Source organism: Chroicocephalus ridibundus, chromosome 9 (assembly GCF_963924245.1).
Source record: "Chroicocephalus ridibundus chromosome 9, bChrRid1.1, whole genome shotgun sequence".
Lineage (NCBI taxonomy): Eukaryota > Metazoa > Chordata > Aves > Charadriiformes > Laridae > Chroicocephalus > Chroicocephalus ridibundus.
Window position 1 is genome coordinate 3,282,020 of NC_086292.1, and position 21,049 is coordinate 3,303,068.

General features: G+C 45.5%; 1 protein-coding gene across 1 annotated transcript in view; it reads right to left on the reverse strand.

Moving 5' to 3' along the window:
• SH3BGRL (SH3 domain binding glutamate rich protein like) overlaps positions 1-19,687 on the reverse strand; it is a 39,269-nt gene extending 19,582 nt beyond the window's left edge. Inside the window, exon 1 of the mRNA XM_063345812.1 lies at positions 19,491-19,687. Coding sequence (XP_063201882.1) covers positions 19,491-19,535 — 45 coding nt within the window. The 5' untranslated portion in view covers positions 19,536-19,687. The remainder of the gene's footprint in view (positions 1-19,490) is intronic.
• Positions 19,688-21,049: the final 1,362 nt, after the last annotated feature.

Here is a 21,049-nt window from a genome sequence, read left to right on the forward strand (position 1 = left end):
GTTGCATCACATCTGGAAGCACGTGGTCTGTCTGCAATGGGGCATTATCCAGGCGTAAGGTACCACACCACAGCTCAGATTTTGCAGCACAAGCCAAGAATATAGCTAGAACAAAGAACAAAGTCTGTACTTCCCAAAACAAAACCACAACTTGCTCCAGAAACTGTAGAAAGTTACATAAATGGAAAAGCTGATTCATGAGAACAAAAATAAAAGCTTCTCTTATGGATTATAATGCCATTGTAAGTGCATTCATTCAATAATCCAAGGCATAAAAATTTCTTAAACCCCACACCAACAAAACCCAAGTCAAAAGACCCCACTGCATTCAACAATTTTTTTTTCCTACCGGAAGAACCAAACATGAAAGCTAATGTCACCTCCGTGTAATAGTAATAAAGTCCGGGAGATAATCAACAGAGCCCAGGGCACTTATGGACCCAACTCCCACTCCCTTTTATTTACTCTTTGACACAGACTGCAAAGGGAATAAAATTCCCAATGGGAGTCTGGCTTTGAAAAGTTCCGCCAGTAACACAGGCCTGGCTCCTCTGTTTGGTACAGCCCAGGAAAGCAGCCTGCTGAGCAGGTTCCTAATTGCTATGTCGCTGACTGGCTATTGAAGTTCATGGAATTAGTAAGAAAAACATGAAACCTTTTCTCTATTGCTCCAACGGAAAGAATAAAGTAATACAATCATCATGTGGAAGACACTAATTTAAAAAACTAATCTCAGCCTAATTCTGTTCAGAATTACAAGAGAACACTAAATACAGGATCTCACACATTCACTTATGCTGTGAAAGAACATCAAGAGTTGCAGTAACCCACACAGGCTCCCCGTTTCTGAAAGGCTGCTGAGTTGCCCGCTCGTTCCTTGCCTTGGGCAGTGCTCAGCACCCAGCTGGATGCTGCCTTTGCACTATGTACATGTGTACGTACACTATGTATGTGTGTACATGCACTGTGCACGTGTGTATACGCCTGAATGGTGGGACAGCACACACTGCCCAAGGCCAGGACTTTTGTGCCTCATAAAGTATGATGCACATTTGGGAAATGTAATGGTGTAAAGACCACTAACGCCTGGTTTCCATCACCACTGGATGCACACAGGACAGTGTTACTTCCCACCCCGGGGAGATCCAGGTGAGTGATCAGTGTCGCACCATTTCAGGCAGAGGTGTAAATACAGTGCTGTGAACAGCGTGCAACACAAGCACAACTGTCATGGAAAGCAACTGCACAGAAATCGGTTCCAAAGCCTCTTTACAGTTATACTATGTGGTGATTTGGGGTATTTTTCACTTGGTACCTACAAAAGTAGACATCTGCTAGCAAAACTCAAGGCTGGAGTGCATTAAGCAACCCCTCAGTCATGTTGTTGGCATAATCACACAAGTAGTTGACAGAAGCAAATCTGTAAGAAGTTCATCTTTTTTAGTGTTGCACGATATGAACAGTCAAAAACATTTGGACTTAAATGGTACTAGTTCTTTCACTTAAATGTACACAGGATTTGAGTTTAATGTTGCAGCAGGATTTTTGAATGTTGCTAGTTTTACGTCAGACGTGCAATACAGCCAATTCTACCACAGCTCTATTACAGTCAAATTCTAATAAGAAAGATACTAAAAGGCCATAAATAGGTCAAAACTGACTTGCTGCATCACATCGGATGTCTGTTTAGCTACTTTCCTCCAGCAGCGGCCAAAAGCAGATTCCTTTACCCATTAGTCAAGTATGAGGACAAGTAACATTTCCTTATTTATATCTTCTCAGCTTCTGGCAAACAGCAGTAGCAGCCCTGCCTAATGAAGGCTTGATTACTTTTTAATGTGCTTTAAGTTTACTTTCTATGAAGGCACCTTAAGGATCAACATATTATCACAGCTTAAGTCAAATTCTGCTCTTAACAAATAACACCCAAGTGCTGGGGGAGCGTGTGTATAGGAATTGTGTCATCCTTTTACACCTGCTTGTCAAGGACTATTGTGGTGCTACCAGGTTTCTAACGCAGAACATCTTATCATCGGCAACACCTGAAGACAATGTATAAAAGTACCATTTAATAAACTTCAGATTTTGTTCCAGGACATGAAAATGGTTCTCTGTCAGATGAAAATCCACCTCTTTTTCTACCGAAGCCACCAAATTCACAAGCAAATCTTTCTCTCTTTTGGCTGCAAGGAAAAGGAGGGTGATATTGCGCATTCCTCTTTAACTCTCCTCCTTACCAGCCACTCCCCAATATTTTTTCAGTCACTCATTTAGCATTTCCTGGCCTGCCAAGGCTCATGTACTACATTGGCAGCATCCAACTTGTTTTGCCCAGGAGTCCAGCTCAGCCACAAGCCTACTAGCCAGATGCACAAACAGCGCTGTGGATGGCTGTGCAGATCAGATGCAACATGACTCCTTGAACCCCCCCAAAAGTTAAACATTCCTGCAGTGTCTGCTTTAGTTGCCTTTATTAATTCTGTAAAGTGCTTAAAAAGAGTCACTATTGCCAAATCAGAGTAACGCAGAAGTCAGGATGCCAACGCTCTTCTCCATAGCAGCCATTGCCTCTTAAAAGACTAGACGCATAGAAGTAATACAGAACATTATTTCAAGGTTTTATCACAAATACGGATTAACTCTCTGTGCTACAATAAACATGCATGCCTCTCACGTGCTTCACTTTTCTTAAGGAAAGGTTTTCCCAAGTTATCTCTGGCTCCTCAGCTGGAAACACATTCAGAGGTCATCCTGGAGGAAGGAGCTACATGGTTAAACTGAGAACTCCAATACAAAGGAATTAATTTACAGTTGTGATCTGGTTCAAATAACCAAAGACACCCACTCCATGTGTGCTCATCTTTGCTCTATGCTTATAAGCACTGTGCCCAACGCACTAACTTACACTATCAGGTTATTAATTGTTGTGGGAAAAAGAACCACTATACATTACATGATTCAAAAGTGATCTGATTCTAAATTCAAGGGGAAAAAATAAGGATTTCTGTGTAGTCCACATCATGGTTCTTAGTTACCTGGATTTACTACACCCTGCGCAACACTACTTTTCAATTGGCAGGTAAGCAGCATTCCTACAGAAAGCTTTCCATCTGGCCAGAGACTGATACTAGTGACTAAAGCGCAACAAATAAAAAACCTTGGCTGTGCTGTATGTCTGAACAACTCCCACCCACCCCCCCATGCAATTGAGACAAAGATGTATATACAGTATGAACAGTTACCATATATTATCTGGATTTTTAAACTGTGGTGCTCTTGGCATCCCAATACCCCTAAGCACATTACTGCACTGGCTGATATATAGTGCCTGTGGGGACCATCAGTCACCTCTCCAAACATCCAGAGATTAGCTTTTTATTTGTTTGGGGTTTTCCCCTCTTTTTTTTTTTTTTTTTTTTTTTTTTTAGAAAAAAGTTATGTGAAAAGTGACAGCAATGCCCAACGGGATTATTCGTCTGGATTTCAAAAACAAACAATCTCCACGGAGCTAGAGCTTCCATTTTCAGAGATTTTAATGCAAGATTTTAAGATTTAAAATCTCTATCATCATCCAAAAAATAGGGACGTTTGCTCATGGGGTGGCAGCGAGCCTTTTTACACTGTATTTCTGCACACGTGAAACACAAGATCCCCAGCAGCTGGGCAAGGGAGGAGTTAAAACCCAAGAAGTCTCAAGCAGGGGCTGGTAGCACCAGAGCTGTTACTAGAAGAGCCACCAAACCCGGCTAAGTGCATGTTTTTTGTAGACAACCTAACAGCCTGAACACAGAAAAACAGTGAATGCAAATGAAGCTTCCAACTGCTGAACGCTGGGCGAGGTGTTTCAGATCTGGAGAGGTGTCAGACTTACATTTGTCCTCTTTCAAAAGGAAGGATCTGCACTTGATTTAAAACAGGGGGATGCCTGACTACTGCTTAACTCTCTGCTCAGGCCGGGCTTCAGGCCCCTGTGGCCCGGGGAGGAGCGATGACACCATGATTCCCCCCTCCCTTCATGTGATTTCTGCAAACAGCCCCACCAGGAGCCCTGTTTGATTAAGGATGAACTTTGCACTTGAAGCAGCTTCGTGTCTCTGGGTACTGGCTGGCAGGAGCTTGAAACTCAGACACCCAAACCTCTCCAGCACCAAAAACCTGCTCATCCTCGCTCAGGATCTCTGCCCACGCTGCTCCCAGACCTCACCTCCTCCAGCGCTGGGTCCAGGGCTGGTTATCCAGGAGGGACTGTCGGGGAAACACAGCTCATCGCTGGGACTGTGTACATTTAACCTGCATAAATCAGGGTTATAGAAAAAGACCAACTCCTTGAACTCCAAAGGCTTGTCTCTCAACACGCATTCACCCCTTCTTGCGTCAGCATATGCCTTGGTACAGCCACGTGGAGGAGGTCTGAGCCAGACAAAGTCACACAACAGTCACACAACAGTATTATTTTGGGGTGTCTCGACCCAGCTCACCATGCTGACATGCAGGTGCTTGTGCCATCACAAGGAAAGGAACAGGGCAGGGAGGGAAACAGGCCAGGAGATGCATGATTCCTTCTTCTGCAACAATACCAACTGAAAGCATATATCAAACCATGGCCTCAGGCCATTCCTATTCCAGGCCTTTGCTCCATTCATTGCAACTGCGAATATTCACATATTGGGATTTTTTGTAGTTTCTTTTGTGACTAGACTACTGAAGTTAGCCAAAATAAATGTATCTTGCAAAATCAAGCTTCCAGACCTAAGCCTCCCCTTGTCTTGTTTTAGATGAGAATGTAAAGGAACGCTGATGTATTGCAAAGCCATAGCTTTAACCACGTGCACTGACACCATCCATGAACCGTCGCAGCACCCAGAACTGCCATAATCAAAGGGAAAACACCACCATTACAATACAAAATAAATTGACCCTTGGCAATTTTCTAAGTCAATTTTGTGGCATTTGACTTTCATAAGCCTGAAAACTGCTCGTCTGGTCCAAAACCAACGGACACACAGCTTCCTACCGCAGGAATACAGGCTCCATTATCTCGGTTATCCGTTAACAAAGCATAAGCAGCAGCAGAATATGAACTCCTCATTTATTACGCACAGTTGTTTTCTGCAGCAGACTTGGAGGTTGGCAGGCTGTATTTCCCTGGACTCTAACGTGCTCCTAGTCACAGCATCGAAACTCTGCACAGGGTTAAATAAAAACAAACAGATCTGCTCCTCCCAAAAAACAGCATAAAACTAATATCACAAACATGAGAGCGCCAGGAAAAGCAGACAAAGGAACCAAACACACACTGCATTATCCTGCAGCAATCACGAGGCTTCCAAGACTACCATGGGAAGGAAGCGCAAACCCCAGCGCCTACTTAACAAAAACTTCCCCAGGGTCTGGAATGAACTTGAGGTGTACCGGCCAGAGCATCTCCAGCAACTCCACTTATATGACCAAGGTTTAGGGTTAGCAGGAAAGCAGAAATCTACCAACAAACCTGTTGTCACAGCTTCTGAATTTCCCCTCATTAATCATTACTGACATTCACAGAGTTAGTTGTCTGGCACAACTCAGGCAGAACAGCAGAGAACTACAAGCTTCAAGAAACCTCATCTAACATTCCCACCTGCACACTGAGAAAGCCTTTCGGGTTAGTGCCAGTACTAAATGCCTGGTCCACCTAGTCCATCTCCACAGGGAGGAGATGCCGTCCCACCACTGACGGATGTGGGAGCAGCCCCACAGCCACCCGCTCCCCAGCCACCAGCCAGCATGTGGGCTCTCCAGTACCTCTTCATGTCCCCTTTTCCAGGCAGCGCCAGCCTGGTTAGCCATGACTGAAAGTGAAGTTGTTTGTGCTCAGCCCTTCCTTTGGCCCTAGGATGCTCAATGGGCAACTCAGGGAGGACCCGAGCACAGAGCAGCCTCCAGCAACAGCCTCTTCTCCTGTGTATTGCCGGTGTCTCTACAGCCTCAGCATCTCAGCAACCTTAGCCTCTCTGCTGTGCCCCCTTATCTGAGGCATGAAACAAGTCTTGGGAAAGAGGAGCTTTTGCTATGTGGAAGAAAAAAAAAAGTTCTAAAGTCTAAGCTACCTCTGTCACAGTCTTCTTGAACATATCTGAATGCACCCTTCGCCTCTCAGACCTTCCTTTCCTAAGTTGTTAGTTAGCAGGAAATTTTTTTTTTCAAATCACTGCTTATTTACTTTGTTATTTGGGTTAGGGATCATTTCTGGCTGTTTCTACAAACAGTATCAAAGACACCGCAACCCAGCCTCATAACCAGGCTTTAAACACTGACCATAATGCAATTTAACACACAGAAGACTAATCTCCAACAAGATAATAAGGCTCAGCATCACATGAGTCACAGAAAACTCTATGGAACATGATAAATTTCTAGACGTTCAGAAGTTCTCAATATGTCTGAGAAAAATGGGGGAAAAGGCACTGAGGGTGCCATAGAAAACCTGTCTGCTTGCTCTAGAAACTTTCAAAAGGGCTTCAGCCTGAAATGCAGACTCCAGAGTCTTCACAGCACTTCGCTAACATTTACCGGGGAAGCAGGCTAAGAAGACAGCCTTAGACCAACGCGCGCCAGAGACAGCAGAGGGCTACAGTTTGCGGTGTTTATTGAAACAGCTGCTAATGTAATTATTTTTCAGGATCTGTGGATTTATGGTGGCGATGAGGAGCCCTGCATGGCAGAGAGAGTAGAGAGGAAAAACATTTTTTGTTTTGTTTATCTGAGGAGAGCTGAACTCTGGTTAGGAAAGGAGTTAAAGGCACAGACAAGTATTGCATGAGGCTCCTGTGGTTTGCAATAAAAAGAAGGTTTATTTCATGTATGGTTTAGCACACAGAGAGACTAAATTAACTGACAAGACTAAAAGTTTACAGCATTAATTGTTGTTTCACTGCCTTTATACTGCCAGGCATTTATTATCTTTAAATAAAAAACTACTTTAAGAGGAAATATAGCATGACCTCAGGGATCCTACACTAAATCCAGATGCTTCTCTTCTGTATTACTTTCTGTCTTCGAAGAACTCATATAGCACAGACATTATTTAGCAAAAGAGTCTTTTTGATGTCTGCTATTCTAAAACTAAACCAAAGAATTTTTTTCAAGAGAAGAAAGCTTTTTTCATGAACTAAAATACTTACATATCATAGTACAAAGGAAGAGTGTATTAAGAGAAAAGCTATGGATTAAATACAAGTTTTCCTTCTCTTTCCAGAAAGAGTCAGGCTGTATTGAGAACAGTGGGTCAGTACAGCCACGCCAAAGCATCCTGGAGACGAAAGATTTAACAGATGATAGTCTGTATCGGCACCAGCTTTCAGACCAGTTAATTTGCCTGGGTAACATTTCAAGTGCTTATCATCCTGTGGGCGCCCCTTCCCCCTTTATTTTAGTGCAGACTTGGACAAAATATTGTAACTTCAGTAACTGTGTCTGTGAGGGGGGGAAGAGAGGGAGGTAAATAGAAAGCTTGCAAGAATTGGCCACATTGCAGTTTCTAATACTTTTGGTAGCTGAAGCAATACAGGAATTGGCCAATTTCTGCTTGCAGTAGCCAGGAAGGCCAACTCCTGGGGGTTTGCTCTCAAGAGGGCTTCTCAGCAGACATCCTGCAGTCACTCTTTACAAGAATTTAAAAAAACTGAGCATTTTCCAACACAGTAAGGTCTTTCCCATCAACAAGCTATTCTCACCCACTCCATCACTGCAGCCCGAAGGGGAGTGCCACCTTCCACCCTAGACCAAGAGCACTAATCCAGATGCTGCCCACGCCTCAGTGGATGGCATGGCCACTGACAGAGCCACGACTTGGACGTCACTTTGCAGCTCCCCACTGGCTTTTCTAAGTTTTTTAGATCACACTTGTCACCATAGTATCCGCCTTTTTTTTTTTTTAAACCACAAGCTTCCTTCTGCCTCTGTGTAAGCTAGCATCCGCATGCCACAATCAGAAACTAAGACAAATACACGCTGCATTTTATTTTTTTAAATATTAAGTCCCCCAGCTGTTAATTTACTGTAGGACGGAGCTCTCTAGGCCTGGGCGAGCAGCCAAAATAGCTTCATTCCCCTGACGTTCTTCAGTCTCAGCCTAATGCTTGACGTCTGGCAATGTGAGGCGATGGCTATCCTAACGCCTTCCAAGCTGCTAATTTTGGTCCCAAATCATTATATGTAAGACATAGCTGCCTGTCCAGCTGCTCCTCAGTTTATACAGGTGTAGATTCCTGGAAGAAACATTCCCCAAGATTGCTTTATGGACCTACTTTGATCTTTTCACAGCACGCATAACTCAAACCTCAGACATAGAATCACAGAATCTTCATGGTTGGAAAGGACCTTTGAGATCATCAAGTCCAACCATACACACACAAAAACCCCTCTACAATCTCTGTCACTAGAGCATGCCCTGAAGTGCCAAATCTACACGTTTCTTAAATACCTCTAGGGATGGTGACTCACCCACCTCCCTGGCCACCCTCTGTGGGTGAAAACGGAGGCTCTCACAGCTACCTCCTGGTACATTTTAATGTGGGGAAAGGAAGCCGAAATTTAGAAAAGATTGCTCAAGTACAAAGGTTCCACGGACTTAGCCACCAGAACCATGAGACTTGCTTATCTGCATTACAGGGTGGAAAGGAATTTCTAGTTCTTAATCAGGATTATCAGGTCACTAGTAAGTTTGTAAACCCGCCCCTTTTTATCTTTTTATTTCTACTCACATATATTCTATGTCCTGCCTAGGAGGAAAAAACCTCAACATCTATTATCTATTAATCAGCTTCACTTGAACTTCATTTCTGTCCATGTCCACTGAGAAAGTTTTGGGATGTATTTTGAATTCATTCACCGAGTTATTCTGCTCCTCTCCCATTCTGCCAGTTGCTCTGCAGCTGCTGCTCTGGCCAAGTACATTTGCAACATGTGCACAGGAATGATCTTGGATAAGCAGCATTAAGTATTTCCTAAGGAGTAAAATCTTGTCCTGCTGTAGTCCATGGCAAAACTCCCAGTGACATTAGCATGGCCAAAGGTTCATCCCATGAGGTGAATACAGATGTGCCATTTAAACCTGCCTGGAAACTACTACTCTCATAAAAATGCGGTTTGATGTGAAAAATACTGTTATTTTCCCCAGAGGCTGCCTGTGTTCTGTTTACATTGGGCTTTGCCAGTTTATTTTCACCTATGCCTAAGGCAGTAGGGGTTTCTGATGCACCCACCTTATTACCTAGGTCTAAACATGATGTACGTCAGCATCTGCTGTTCATGCTGCAAAATCATGTTGGTTTTGGAATCACCTGCTGTCTGTATCACCAAATGCTGATGTTTCCTATGTAAGAAATGTTGAGATTGTGACCGGTGACAAGACGCATGAGGAACAGCCATGTTCACTCCTGCAAGCTCTCATTCTCATCTCCCTGCCCGCCCAAGAGCCCAGGAAAATGAGTGACATTTCAGTTTTGATTAATGGAAACCTTTCCCCAGTCACACCCGAGCACAGTGTCCAACTCAAACCTTGGACAGACAGGCTGTATGTCACCCGGCAGAGCTTGCTTCATGCTGACTCCCCCAGTTACTAACACCCCAATCCTGATCTGAATCCCACAGTGCATTTCATTATAAATAAAATAGATGATCTAATGGCAAGTCTTCCCCAGGCAAAGTCTTACTCAACATCCAAGCCTTGAGATTTCAGCGTTTATCTCTCAACAGAAAGTTTTGAGCCTGCCAGCAGCTACTGCGTAACAAATAGCTTCATACAGCATTTCTTACAGCCTCGTCCTTGGCTCCTGAACTGAACTGCAGGTGTTCAGGAGGAAACCAAAAGCAGAATTATTATTAACTTCTGCTTCCCCCCCCCAGTTTCTAAGATACAGGGGACAAATATAGTCAAAAGTTCCTCTCATATCTACAGTCTCTCACAGCGTCTCAGAGCTTGCAAAGCAGAGAGGTAAGATTTCAGTCGCATTGGTATGTCTGAATATAAAACAGATACAGAATCTGTTTACATTTCAGGGGAAATTTCTAGTTACACCCAAATGTCCACAGTCTTCTAATACTTTTACAATTGCAAGCGTTTGTAATAACCACCAAATTAGAACCAAACCAACATGTCCCAAACATGGACATATATTCTTTTCGATCAAACATTTTTCCTGGACATAGTTCTAAATTTTTAAATGCAAACTGTTAACATAATTTTGGGAGAAGAGCCAATTTCATCCAAGAGCAGAAGAACAGCTTTATTGGGTTAGATCCAACACTTGTCTACCCCAATATCCTGTCTCCACCAGCCACGGATCCCAGGGAAGAGAACGCCAACAGATTGAGCGCAGAGGGCTCTACCACATTATACTTTCCCAGACTCCAATAATCCACAGTTTTGAGTCAGAGGTGTAGTAATTATGTTTAATAGTCCTTAATAGACTTTCTCCCTTAATTTGTCTCACTGCTTCCTAAGCCTATACAATTTTTGCCATACACTATGTTCTCTGGCAGCGACTTTCTCCATTAAACTACATGTTGTCAAACAAAGCACTTCATTTATTCTGAACCTGCCACCTGCTAGTCTCACTTGCTCTCCCCAAGTTGTTGCATTACGAAAAGTTATGAATGATCACTTCCTATCTGGTCTCCCATAGAACCATAGAGTTGGAAGGGACCTCTGGAGATCATCTAGTCTAACTCCCCTGCCAGAGCAGGGTCACACAGAGCAGGTGGCACAGGAACGCCTCCAGGCGGGTTTGGAATGTCTCCAGGGACGGAGACTCCACTCCAGATTCCACCACCTCTCTAGGCAGCCTGGGCCAGGGCTCTGCCACCCTCAAAGGAAAGAAGTTCCTCCTCATGTTTAGGTGGAACTTCCTATGGTCAAGTTTGTGCCCGTTACCTCTTGTCCTGTCACTGGGCACCACTGAAAAGAGCCTGGCCCCATCCTCCTGACACCCACCCTTGAAGTATTTATAAGTGTTGATAAGATCCCCCCTCAGCCGTCTTTTTTCCGGACTGAAGAGACCCAAATCCCTCAGCCTTTCTTCATAAGAGAGATGTTCCAGTCCCCTCAGCATCTTGGTAGCCCTTTGCTGTCCCCTCTCCAGCAGTTCCCTGTCCTTCTTGAACCGGGGAGCCCAGAACTGGACACAGCACTCCAGGTGTGGCCCCACCAAGGCAGAGCAGAAGGGGAGGATGACCTCCCTCCACCTGCCGGCCACACTCTTCTTGATGCACCCCAGGATGCCATTGGCCTGTTTGGCCACAAGGGCACATTGCTGGCTCATGGTCACCCTGTTGTCCCCCAGGACTCCCAGGTCTCTTTCCACAGAGCTGCTCTCCAGCAGGACAGCCCCCAACTTGTCCTGGTGCATGGGGTTATTCCTCCCCAGGTGCAGCACCCTACACTTGCCCTTGTTGAATTTCATAAGGTTCCTCTTTGCCCAGATCTCCAACCTGTCCAGTTCTCTCTGTGTGGTGGCACAGCCTTCCTGTGTGTCAGCCATCCCCCCCAGCTTTGTGTCATCAGCAGACTTGCTGAGGGTGCACTCTATCCCCTCATCCAGGTCATTGATGAATATATTGAAGATATGTCACGCCTGACATGATTTGATCACTTTTCATACTTTTTCAGCTCTTTCTTTCTCTCTTGCAGAATTCTACCTTATTTGGTTGTTTGTCCTATAGTGATCACCTCACCCTACTTAGTAACTTTTCTCACTTCTTTGTATCATTTAAAGACAACAATTCCAGTCTATTAATACAGACCCACCGCAGATTTATACAGTGGTAATGTTTTTTTCCCTTTGCTCTCTCCCATCCTAAAAATTCCTGACATATTGTTTCCTTTTTATGAGCACTACTATGATATTTTTGTAGAATTACCTAGTATAGCTCCAAGACGTCTCTGCTAAACAGTATCAGTTAGTTTAAACCTCACTCTTGCACAGGACGACGATAGTTTCTTCCCACTTTCCCACTTGGGACGGCTACAGCAGGCTGCTCTCACACTGTGCAACCTCGCCTCACCAACAGCCTTGTCACCTCACTCTTTCTCCGGATTGCTTAGGATGCAGCACAGATCTCTGTAGAATCTCCTTATAACTTTTGCATATTGCAAAAGCTGCCTATATATTCCGAAGTCTTGACTGTTATTTGGTTTATATAACTGGTGTGTAATTATAGAAGCCAAAAAGAAAAGAAGTAATAATCCTTTCCTATTATCCCACAGCTGCTTAGTTTCTTTATGAAAAAAATATTTTTAACGCTGACAAAGCTTGTCCACAACTTTCCGGAAGTCCAGGGATTCAATATCAAGGGATCACCCTTATTCATATGCTCAGTGGCTGTTCCAGGTAACTCAGCTGTGAGGCCCAGCTTTCTTCTCCGCCAGCGTATTGATTCTTCCCTCTGTTCTGTCTCTATCCATGTGTCCGCTGGGAAAGAGTCTAACAAAGAATAACATCAATTTGTCCAGCACAGGAAGACAGCTTGTGGCTTCTAGACTTCCCTGAGATCCTTTTTTAAACCACTGCTGCCTTTGGCTCTTTTCGTCACTCCAACACCACAGCAATTCAAACAATAGGTCCCCCCCAACTATTAGGTAATAGTTAAAATTTTACACTCGAGCACCTTTAGAAACTAAAGCAAGGCAGTATTCACGTATGGAAAAAGATCCCTAAAAAACCTAGACTTCAGGTAGCTTAATTAAAGAAATTAAATCACCACATCCACTTCTCACAGGGGAAACTAAGTCCACCAAGAAGAAGTACTAAGTCAGGATGCAAAGACTACTTTAGCTGTATCCAGATGGCATTAACTTTAGTCAGTCTGCACTGCAATGTTAACCCTTCACATTTTCTTCTAGTAGCTTAAACCTCGGTCTCACTTTACTACCTTCTGAACTTCAAAACATGGCCTTAACAGTAAGCTGGAGATGCTGTCCTGGAAAGGACGTGCTCCTGGATGGAGGCTTTTTTCTGGGACAAGTAATAGCAGATAAGCATTACAATTAAAACTCGTTCAGGCTTGATTAAATATCTGACCAACAAATGTACTTTAATCATAAACTGATTTTCTCCCCTGAATGCGTCTGGGGTTAAACAAATGTCCTTAACATTGTATTTTCATGTTTGAGTAGAAACATTCTTGAATAGCATAATATTGATATAAGTTGTGGATTTGGTTCAGATTTCCAGGTCGCTGATTAGTGCCAGGAACTAAGATCAGCGGCTCCAGGGCAGCAGCTCAAGGGTTGGGGAGCTGGAAGAACAGCTACGCCGGGCAGAGCTCATCTGTCTCTGGCTACGATAATGACGCACCCTTAGCTCTTCTTTTTATCATATAGGGGAATATTTTAGATCTGTTTTGAGCTTGAACAGCTGAAATCTATCAATGTTTGTTTAGTTCCATTTGCCTCCTCTCTCCTCAATTCCTCCTCTTCTGGGAGGAATAAGAATAACGTTGCAGAGACTTGTTTTTGGCATCCTCTGCTTGCTACACGCATGCCAATTCACTGACTTCTATAATTTTCTGAGTGTAACTTCAATGCCTCAGGACAAGAAAAGTTTCTTGCTCAACTTTACAAATATTTATTAAAAAAGCACAAGTGTTTAGCACTGACATGACACTGTATGGATCATGTCTCGAGAAGCGCTGCGGTTCAGGGTTCAAGCAAAGCCAGTGCAAGTTGACAGTGTTCAGCTTCTTCCACAAAGTCAGCCTTGTCTCCCCAAGCTGTGCATGAGAAAGACATAATCCTGATGAACCATCTCAAAATAAACACTGTCATACCTGCATATACAGTCTACAGATATTCTCAGAAAAAGCCTTTCCCAGCCTTAACTGGGAGTGTAATTTCGCATCTTTCTTATGCTGTCAGAAAACTGTTTTTACTTAAGCACAGTAGAATGTTTTTTATTTTGATATATTAAAACTATTGCAACAACTGCAGCCAATTTAATCTCTGGCTCTATTAAAAATTTGAATGTAATATTTTAAGAAAAATATTTGACTTATCTAGAGTTTGGAACAATGACTAAAAAAAAAACCCCACAAGGCAGATGGAACGCATCCTAGCTAACTGCCTTGCTAGATTCGCATTATGTATTTTGTCTTCCACCCTGAGAGCTCTAATTCAGAACAATTCATACCATTTTATTGAGAGAGATTAAGTTTGGTTAACACTGGGTATCCAAAAAAGTACTTCATGCGTACTATGTTTACACAAGAGACGAGTTTAAAAATCAATACCAAGCCTACTAACAAACCACTTCTCACCCACAATAAATAAACTGCATGATCTAAGTATCACAAAAATATATACATGTATACATACACTTGTGAGACTGTTTTTAAAACTACAGATGCAGCTTATTTTCCCCAAAATATGTGGATTTACCTAAATGTGCATCACATTACAAAACTACTTATAAAAGATTCATATCCTTATTTTCTTCTCATGTTAACTGCAGTTACATGCAGCGCTGTTCGGACCGAAGGAAGTTCAGCAGCAGCTCCGGAACGTCTGCTGCCACTGCTCAGGGCTTCCGGGATGACAAATGTGACCACACGCATCCGGGCTTTGACAACACATTTGCAACCTTGAATGTGACTGCAGAACAAAGCACAGTTATTATACACACTGATAAAAACGCTGGATGCAAAGAACCACCCTGTGTAGCTGCACTCGCCTTCAGCAAGGCTTAGCATGGAGCCACCTCCTCCTACAGCCCTGCTCCACTGGGGTGTCCAGGCAGCAAAGCACCAGCCCCTCAGAAACCTCAAAGCAGCCAAACAACACAGAAACAGAAAGCCCGCAGACTTTACTCATTCAATCTTAGGATGGTGATATTTGCTTTTATTGTGATAAGCAAAGGAAAAAGGCCCTAGAGGGAATTAATTGCAAAATATATTTTTTTTTTGTACAATCTCCATTTCTCCATGTATTACTTCACTGGGACTGCTTCAGAAGGATGAAGCAGCTTCACCAGCCCTCACAGAGCCCTGAGTTGTTGACAGGGACAAGAGCTGGTGGTTACACACCTCTGCTCATTTCTAGTTGCTCTTATCCAAAGCTGTTCTCCCTCAGTTGCAACCCATAATGCTCTAGAAGGCACTTGCCACTGGCTATGTATCCCCAGCAGCACCAGAAAGTGTGCCTGTGCCTTACTGGGTTATGTGGAGGAAAAGAAAAGCGTAATTGTGAGCAAATGTTCGCTCTCCAGACCACAGGCCACTTCATTTCCTGGTGGGTAGGGAGGAGAAGACCTAGATCCTTTCCCAAGCAAGAAAACAATACAAGAAAAACATGAAACCCCCCACATCCCTAACTTTGTGAATTAAAAAATAAACGAAAATTTCCTTTCCTCTCTAAAACCATCCCTAGACAGCAGCAAGTCTAGTGTGTATCATGGGACTCTTGACACCGATTCTGGAGATCATCTCTTATTTTCGCCATGTCTGCAGTCGCTGTGGGAGACAAGGAAGGAAAACCACCCACACAGCCATCAAAACAAGCAAGGGGGGGAGAGCCTGGAGAGATGGAAGCACAGACTGTAGACCACAAACACAAGGAGCCCGGCTCCAAGGAGCGGTCTGGACACCAGGGGTTCAATGCAGCAGTTTCCACAGCCCACAGCACTGGCAGCAGCACATAGGGAGCTGAGCCCACCATCTCCAGTGCTGGCACTTTACTGCCACAGCCACAGCCCTCAGGTTTCATCCATGCTCCTGTAGCTTGCGGGGGGACGTCAGATGAACGAACACAATTCTCTCAGACAAAGTCCATAGTCAAGAGCGATGCAGTTGTTGGCAACAAATGCACACTTATAAGACTGAGAAGAATTTAAACAGCTGGCTCCTTTCCACACAAGATCAATAAAACTGGCAATCCAGTTGCCTTCAGGAAGATGGTACACAAGTGTTTCTGGTGCTGCAGGAAAGCTGGGGCAATTTCTTACCCAAAACCCCAAGAAAATACCTAAATGCTAATGGAGAAAATCACAGACTGCACTTGTGCAATTCAGCTTCTTCCCTCCTTGTATCCTTTTTCTTCCAGGAGCAAGAATCTAATTACTCTTTGGCCTCTCCTCCTTTCGCCTCTTGAATAGAAGTCTACAGTCAAATCACTCTCATAGCCTGCACAGTCCCTGCTTGAGTCAACGCTTGGGTGCTTCTCAATGCGGCATTTGCGTCTCTCATTTTACATTCGTAGCCTCCAACGCTGTCTCATACTAAGTAACACTGTTCACTTCAACTGTATGTCACAGAGAAAGACTCTTGGACAGAAGCTACACAAGCATATTCCCACCTTTGGTGTCTACAGCTCATCTTCGTAATTACAATCCCCCACGCATCCTTGCCCCAGCCCACGACTCACCAGTACAGCTTTCACCCTGAGAAAGATTAAAGAGAAAGGGCAACTTTCCTTACAGGACTTCCAAATATAGCAGTAAACTGGTGCTGAAACTATTACATTATGATTTCTGGGGTGAAATTCAAGTAGGAAGCCAGACCAAGGCTGCGATAATCATATTTTGGCTGAGTCCTTAATTATAAACTTCCAGAATATTCAATTATCTCTACTTCTGAGGACCATGGCAGTGAACCACCCCAAACCAAAGTCACCTTTACCTTTACCATACAGAGTATAAGGCAAACCCCATGATCAAGTACAAACAAAGGACTTTGCAACCAATGAAACACATCAAAGATAACACTGAACAATAACTCCTAGTGCTGCAAAACCCATCATGGGGCAGTCACACTTTCCGCTGTAACACCCATACCCAGATTCTGAATGACACAGGTACACAGGAATTCAGTCAACTTCACCAGAAATCCCTTGAAACATACTTGGAAGATGCCTTTGCTTAGACATGAGCTTCATCCAATATTTTTCCCTCACAGATACATCTACTGAATATAAACTTTGTGGAGAGCAGCGCCTTGGGTAAACATTTTCTATACTATGATGTGGCAAATTATACTGCATAACAAAGTATGACTTTGCCAATAAAAGACCACAAAATTTGGGCACTTCCAAGACTTACAGCCCCAGGCTGTGAGGTGTACAGGAATTTCAACCCTTTTTCCCTTCAGTGGGAGACGATGCTCTCCAGAGTCTCACAAAAAGCTTTGCCAACTTACAGAAAACAGGGAAGTTGTTTTCTAGAAAGGAGGAGATTTTATACTTATTTCTGTTTTGCTTCTACTCAAGCAAACTAGCCTTTTAAAAACCAAAATAACACAGTGCCGGGCGTCACTGACACTACAAACCCGACTTAGCAGGAGTGAGAGCCCTTACAGGGCTGATGTTAGCCAGTTCAGTTACTTCACTGGAAACAGCTTTGACTCTGTTCCATCTCTCTGTAGCAACCACCTCTGATGTGGATTTTCCATTCCCCGAGTGGGTTATTTCAAATTCAGCACCCGGAAAGGCTCCTCTGGTCCTCCAAGCAAAGCCTGTCTCACCAACAGCTTAAGACCCACAAAACTGACTCGTTGCCATCGAGCACATTTCCCTCCGGATAGGTGCCTCTCTGTCTTACTTTAGGTGGAAAGATCGATTAAAATTCTTATACTAAAAAGAAAACAGCCACCCGGTGAGGTACTGGGCTGATCCCTGCCAACAGAAATACCCTCGGTGTACTCAGTAAACTGAGAACGTGCAAGTCCTGCTCATTACCACAAGATTACTTGAGCTGCACTAGCTTTAGACACAGGCATGAGTACATGAGTTCATACATATATATATACATGTCATAAAACTGGCAATTATGTGCATGTAACCTCAAATTCCACAAAAACAGGCTACACCAACGCTATATTTAAATTCCACAGTCAAGGATGCACAAAGGAGCCTGAAAGGCAGCAGTAACTCAGAATTGAGCCTTGTAACGCATACAATCCACACAAGGACGAGACAGCATTGCAGAAACCACCAAGCTAATAATTAAAAACCTAATTAAAAACAGGAAAACATAGTCAGGATTGAGATCAGTGGCTGTACCCCTGGAGCTTAGTATCACCACACAGACAGAAATCAATAACTGCCATTAAGAGGTCACTGATAAAAATCTATAGCAACTGAATCAGTCAACTTGAAACCTATTAACAGCTGTATTAAAAAGAAAGAATTACTTTTTCAATTTGCTAATGACCGCTTCTTTCCTTCCAGATGATCATTTTGTATAAACTCAGCAGAAATCCCTTTGGACCCCCCCTTATGAATGAACTACGATTTCAAGACACACTCCGGATCAGCATCAGATAATTATGTGCTTTTCACAAGCAGCATCAGCACATTGATATCAGCATTGATATCAAGATGAACAAAAATGACATGGGAAGAGAGCGATGGCAGGGACACCCAAGGTCCACACTCCTGTGCCATCTGCACTCTGCCACTACAGGGCTCAGCCTCTGTCATTAGAGCTAAACAAGGGGTTACGGCATCGCAGCCACCAACAGCAAAGCTTACCAACGTGGTATTTTATCTGCTGAAGACAGTAGATCAGTGACTGCACTCAACTGGAGGAGGAGAATTTTAATCTTCTGTACATCACTGTCCTCTGAAAGTTTGGGAACCTGCACCTGAAGTACACAGCCTAACGGTGACATGAAAGGTCATCGCATCACCACAGCTTAGTCTCTTTATCTACTTGCAGTAAAAGTCACTGATCATTAACTGCAATAGCTGGCATTTTCTAAGTCTCTGGCATTTTGTAGGTCTCCGGCACACTCATACTAAGGGTGACAAAATCCCCTGAATTTTAGAGTCGGAGCATCTTCCACGCAGATCAAACAGAAATCAGATGATCCTGAGGACACCCCTGCTACACCTGAACCGAGGCACAAACCCCCAATATTTTTGTTTGTTTATTTTCCTTTTGAAAAATACAGCCTTTTGACCGAGCTCTGCCTACAACGCACCGGGGCCATAAGAGGCAAAACCCAGTATTCCCACACAGCCAGAAACTGCAGCTACTGGGACGGCAGCCGCACACGCCTGCCACCATTAATGACTCGATGTGAGAGGAATAAACTCATCGAAAACGGAGACCGACACGATAGGTGACATCATTTAGAAATAAACTTCAAGAACAACAGCAGAAGACCCCAAACAGCGTTGGTTTTGCCTCGCTGGAGCAGGACGAGGGGTGTGAAAGCGCCACCGGCTCGGCCCCGCTGCGGCCAGCCCGGGTGTGGGAGCGGGGCAGGCAGCCCGCAGGAAAAGCAGAGAAATCACCGAGGAAAATGTCATTTTATTCTCGACGGGCGGCTGCAGCACACACACACCTCCCTGCGAGCGCTGGATGCTCCTCTCGCTCCGCCGAGGGCGGCGAAGCCCGGCCGCCCCAGCCTCCCCTCACGCCGCCCGCTCCCGGCGACCTGAGGGGAGCCCGCACCCGGCCCGGGCCCCCTCACCGCCGCCCTCCCGCCCGGCACAACTTTCCCGGAGCGCCCCTTACCGCCGTGGAGCCGGAGGAGGAGGCGATGTAGACCTTGATGACCATGCTGAGAGAGGAGGCGGCGGGATGCGGAGCCGGGCAGGTGTGGGTGTGTGTGTGCGAGCGGCACGGGTCAGGCGAGGCGCGGGCTGAGGCTGAGGCTGAGCCGGCGGCGGGAGGGCGGGCGGGCGGGAGGGACGGAGGGAGGCGGTGGCGGGGAGGCCTCGCCCCGCCTCGCCGCGCTCACTGGGCTGCCGGCCCAGCCGTCATCGCCGCCCGGCCCGGAAGAGGGAAAAATGGTTAAAAAAAAAAAGAAGGGGGGGAAGAAAGAAAGGGGCGAGGCGAGTTCTCGATGAACCACGCGAGAGGTGCGGGGGAGGGGGCGCCCGCGCCATGGCGGCGGGAAGCCCCGCTGAGGCGAGGCGGGGGTGCGGGCGGGGCCGCCGCTTCAGGGCGGGGGGTGAGGAGCGGCGGGGCGGCCCCTCCATCCCCGCGGCGAGGCGGTGGCGGCGGGACCGCCATGGCCGCGGCCGCCGCCCCTCAGGGCCGCCGGGCCGGGAACGACCGAGCTGCCCCGAGGCTCCGCCGTGATCGCTCCCCGTCCGGCAGCAGCTTCCCCTCGGCCCTGGAGACACGCCATCTCCTCCAGCCCTGCCGGGGGTGCCTCTGCCTCGCCTTGGCCTGTCACTCGGAGGGGTGACAGAAGGCTGGGATGGGCAGATGTTACTGTGCGATGATACACTAGAATTAAAAATTTCCATTTAAAATATATTCCAGCGTGAAAGTGGCTTGTTGGCCCATGCCAAAAGACTGCTTGGGCGTCCAGTCGAGTGCTGTTCAGCATGGATGTCGTGGTTTTGGGCCAGACTGGCCACGGAGATGAACAACAAATGTTCCCCCCACCTCTCTGGGGAGACCTTACAGCCCCTTCAAGTGTCTGAAGGGGGCCTACAGGAAAGATGGAGAGGGACTTTTTACAAGGGCATGTAGTGACAGGACAAGGGGTAATGGCTTCAAACTGGAAGAGCATAGATTTAGATCTGAGGAAGAAACTCTTGGCTGTGAGGGGGGTGAGCCCCTGGCCCAGGTTGCCCAGAGAAGCTGTGGCTGCCCCATCCCTGGAGGGGTTCAAGGCCAGGTTGGACGGGGCTTGGAGCAACCTGGGCTGGTGGGAGGTGTCCCTGCCCAGGGCAGGGGGTGGCACTGGGTGGGCTTTAAGGTCCCTTCCAACCCAAACCATTCTGTGATTCTGTGATTCCATGATTCTTCGCCTTCGCATAATTATTACAGTGCATCTTCCATCAAAGGAACACATATCACTACCGCCACAGTGGGTCTGCCTGCTCCTGAGCTGCCCCTCTGCTTCCCTTCCCTCGCCGGCTCGTGTCTGTGCCATGGACGGGGAGTTCTTGCTCCTCTCAGCTAATGCAGGATACTGGGGCTGTGCAAAAGGCCCAAAGGGACACTGCCAGCCATCATGCACTGCAATTCCACGACATAGTATTTCATCGTTTGTATTAATTAGGACTGCTGGATGAGACCTCGAAGAGTTCTTAATTGTTATAGTCATGGTGACACGT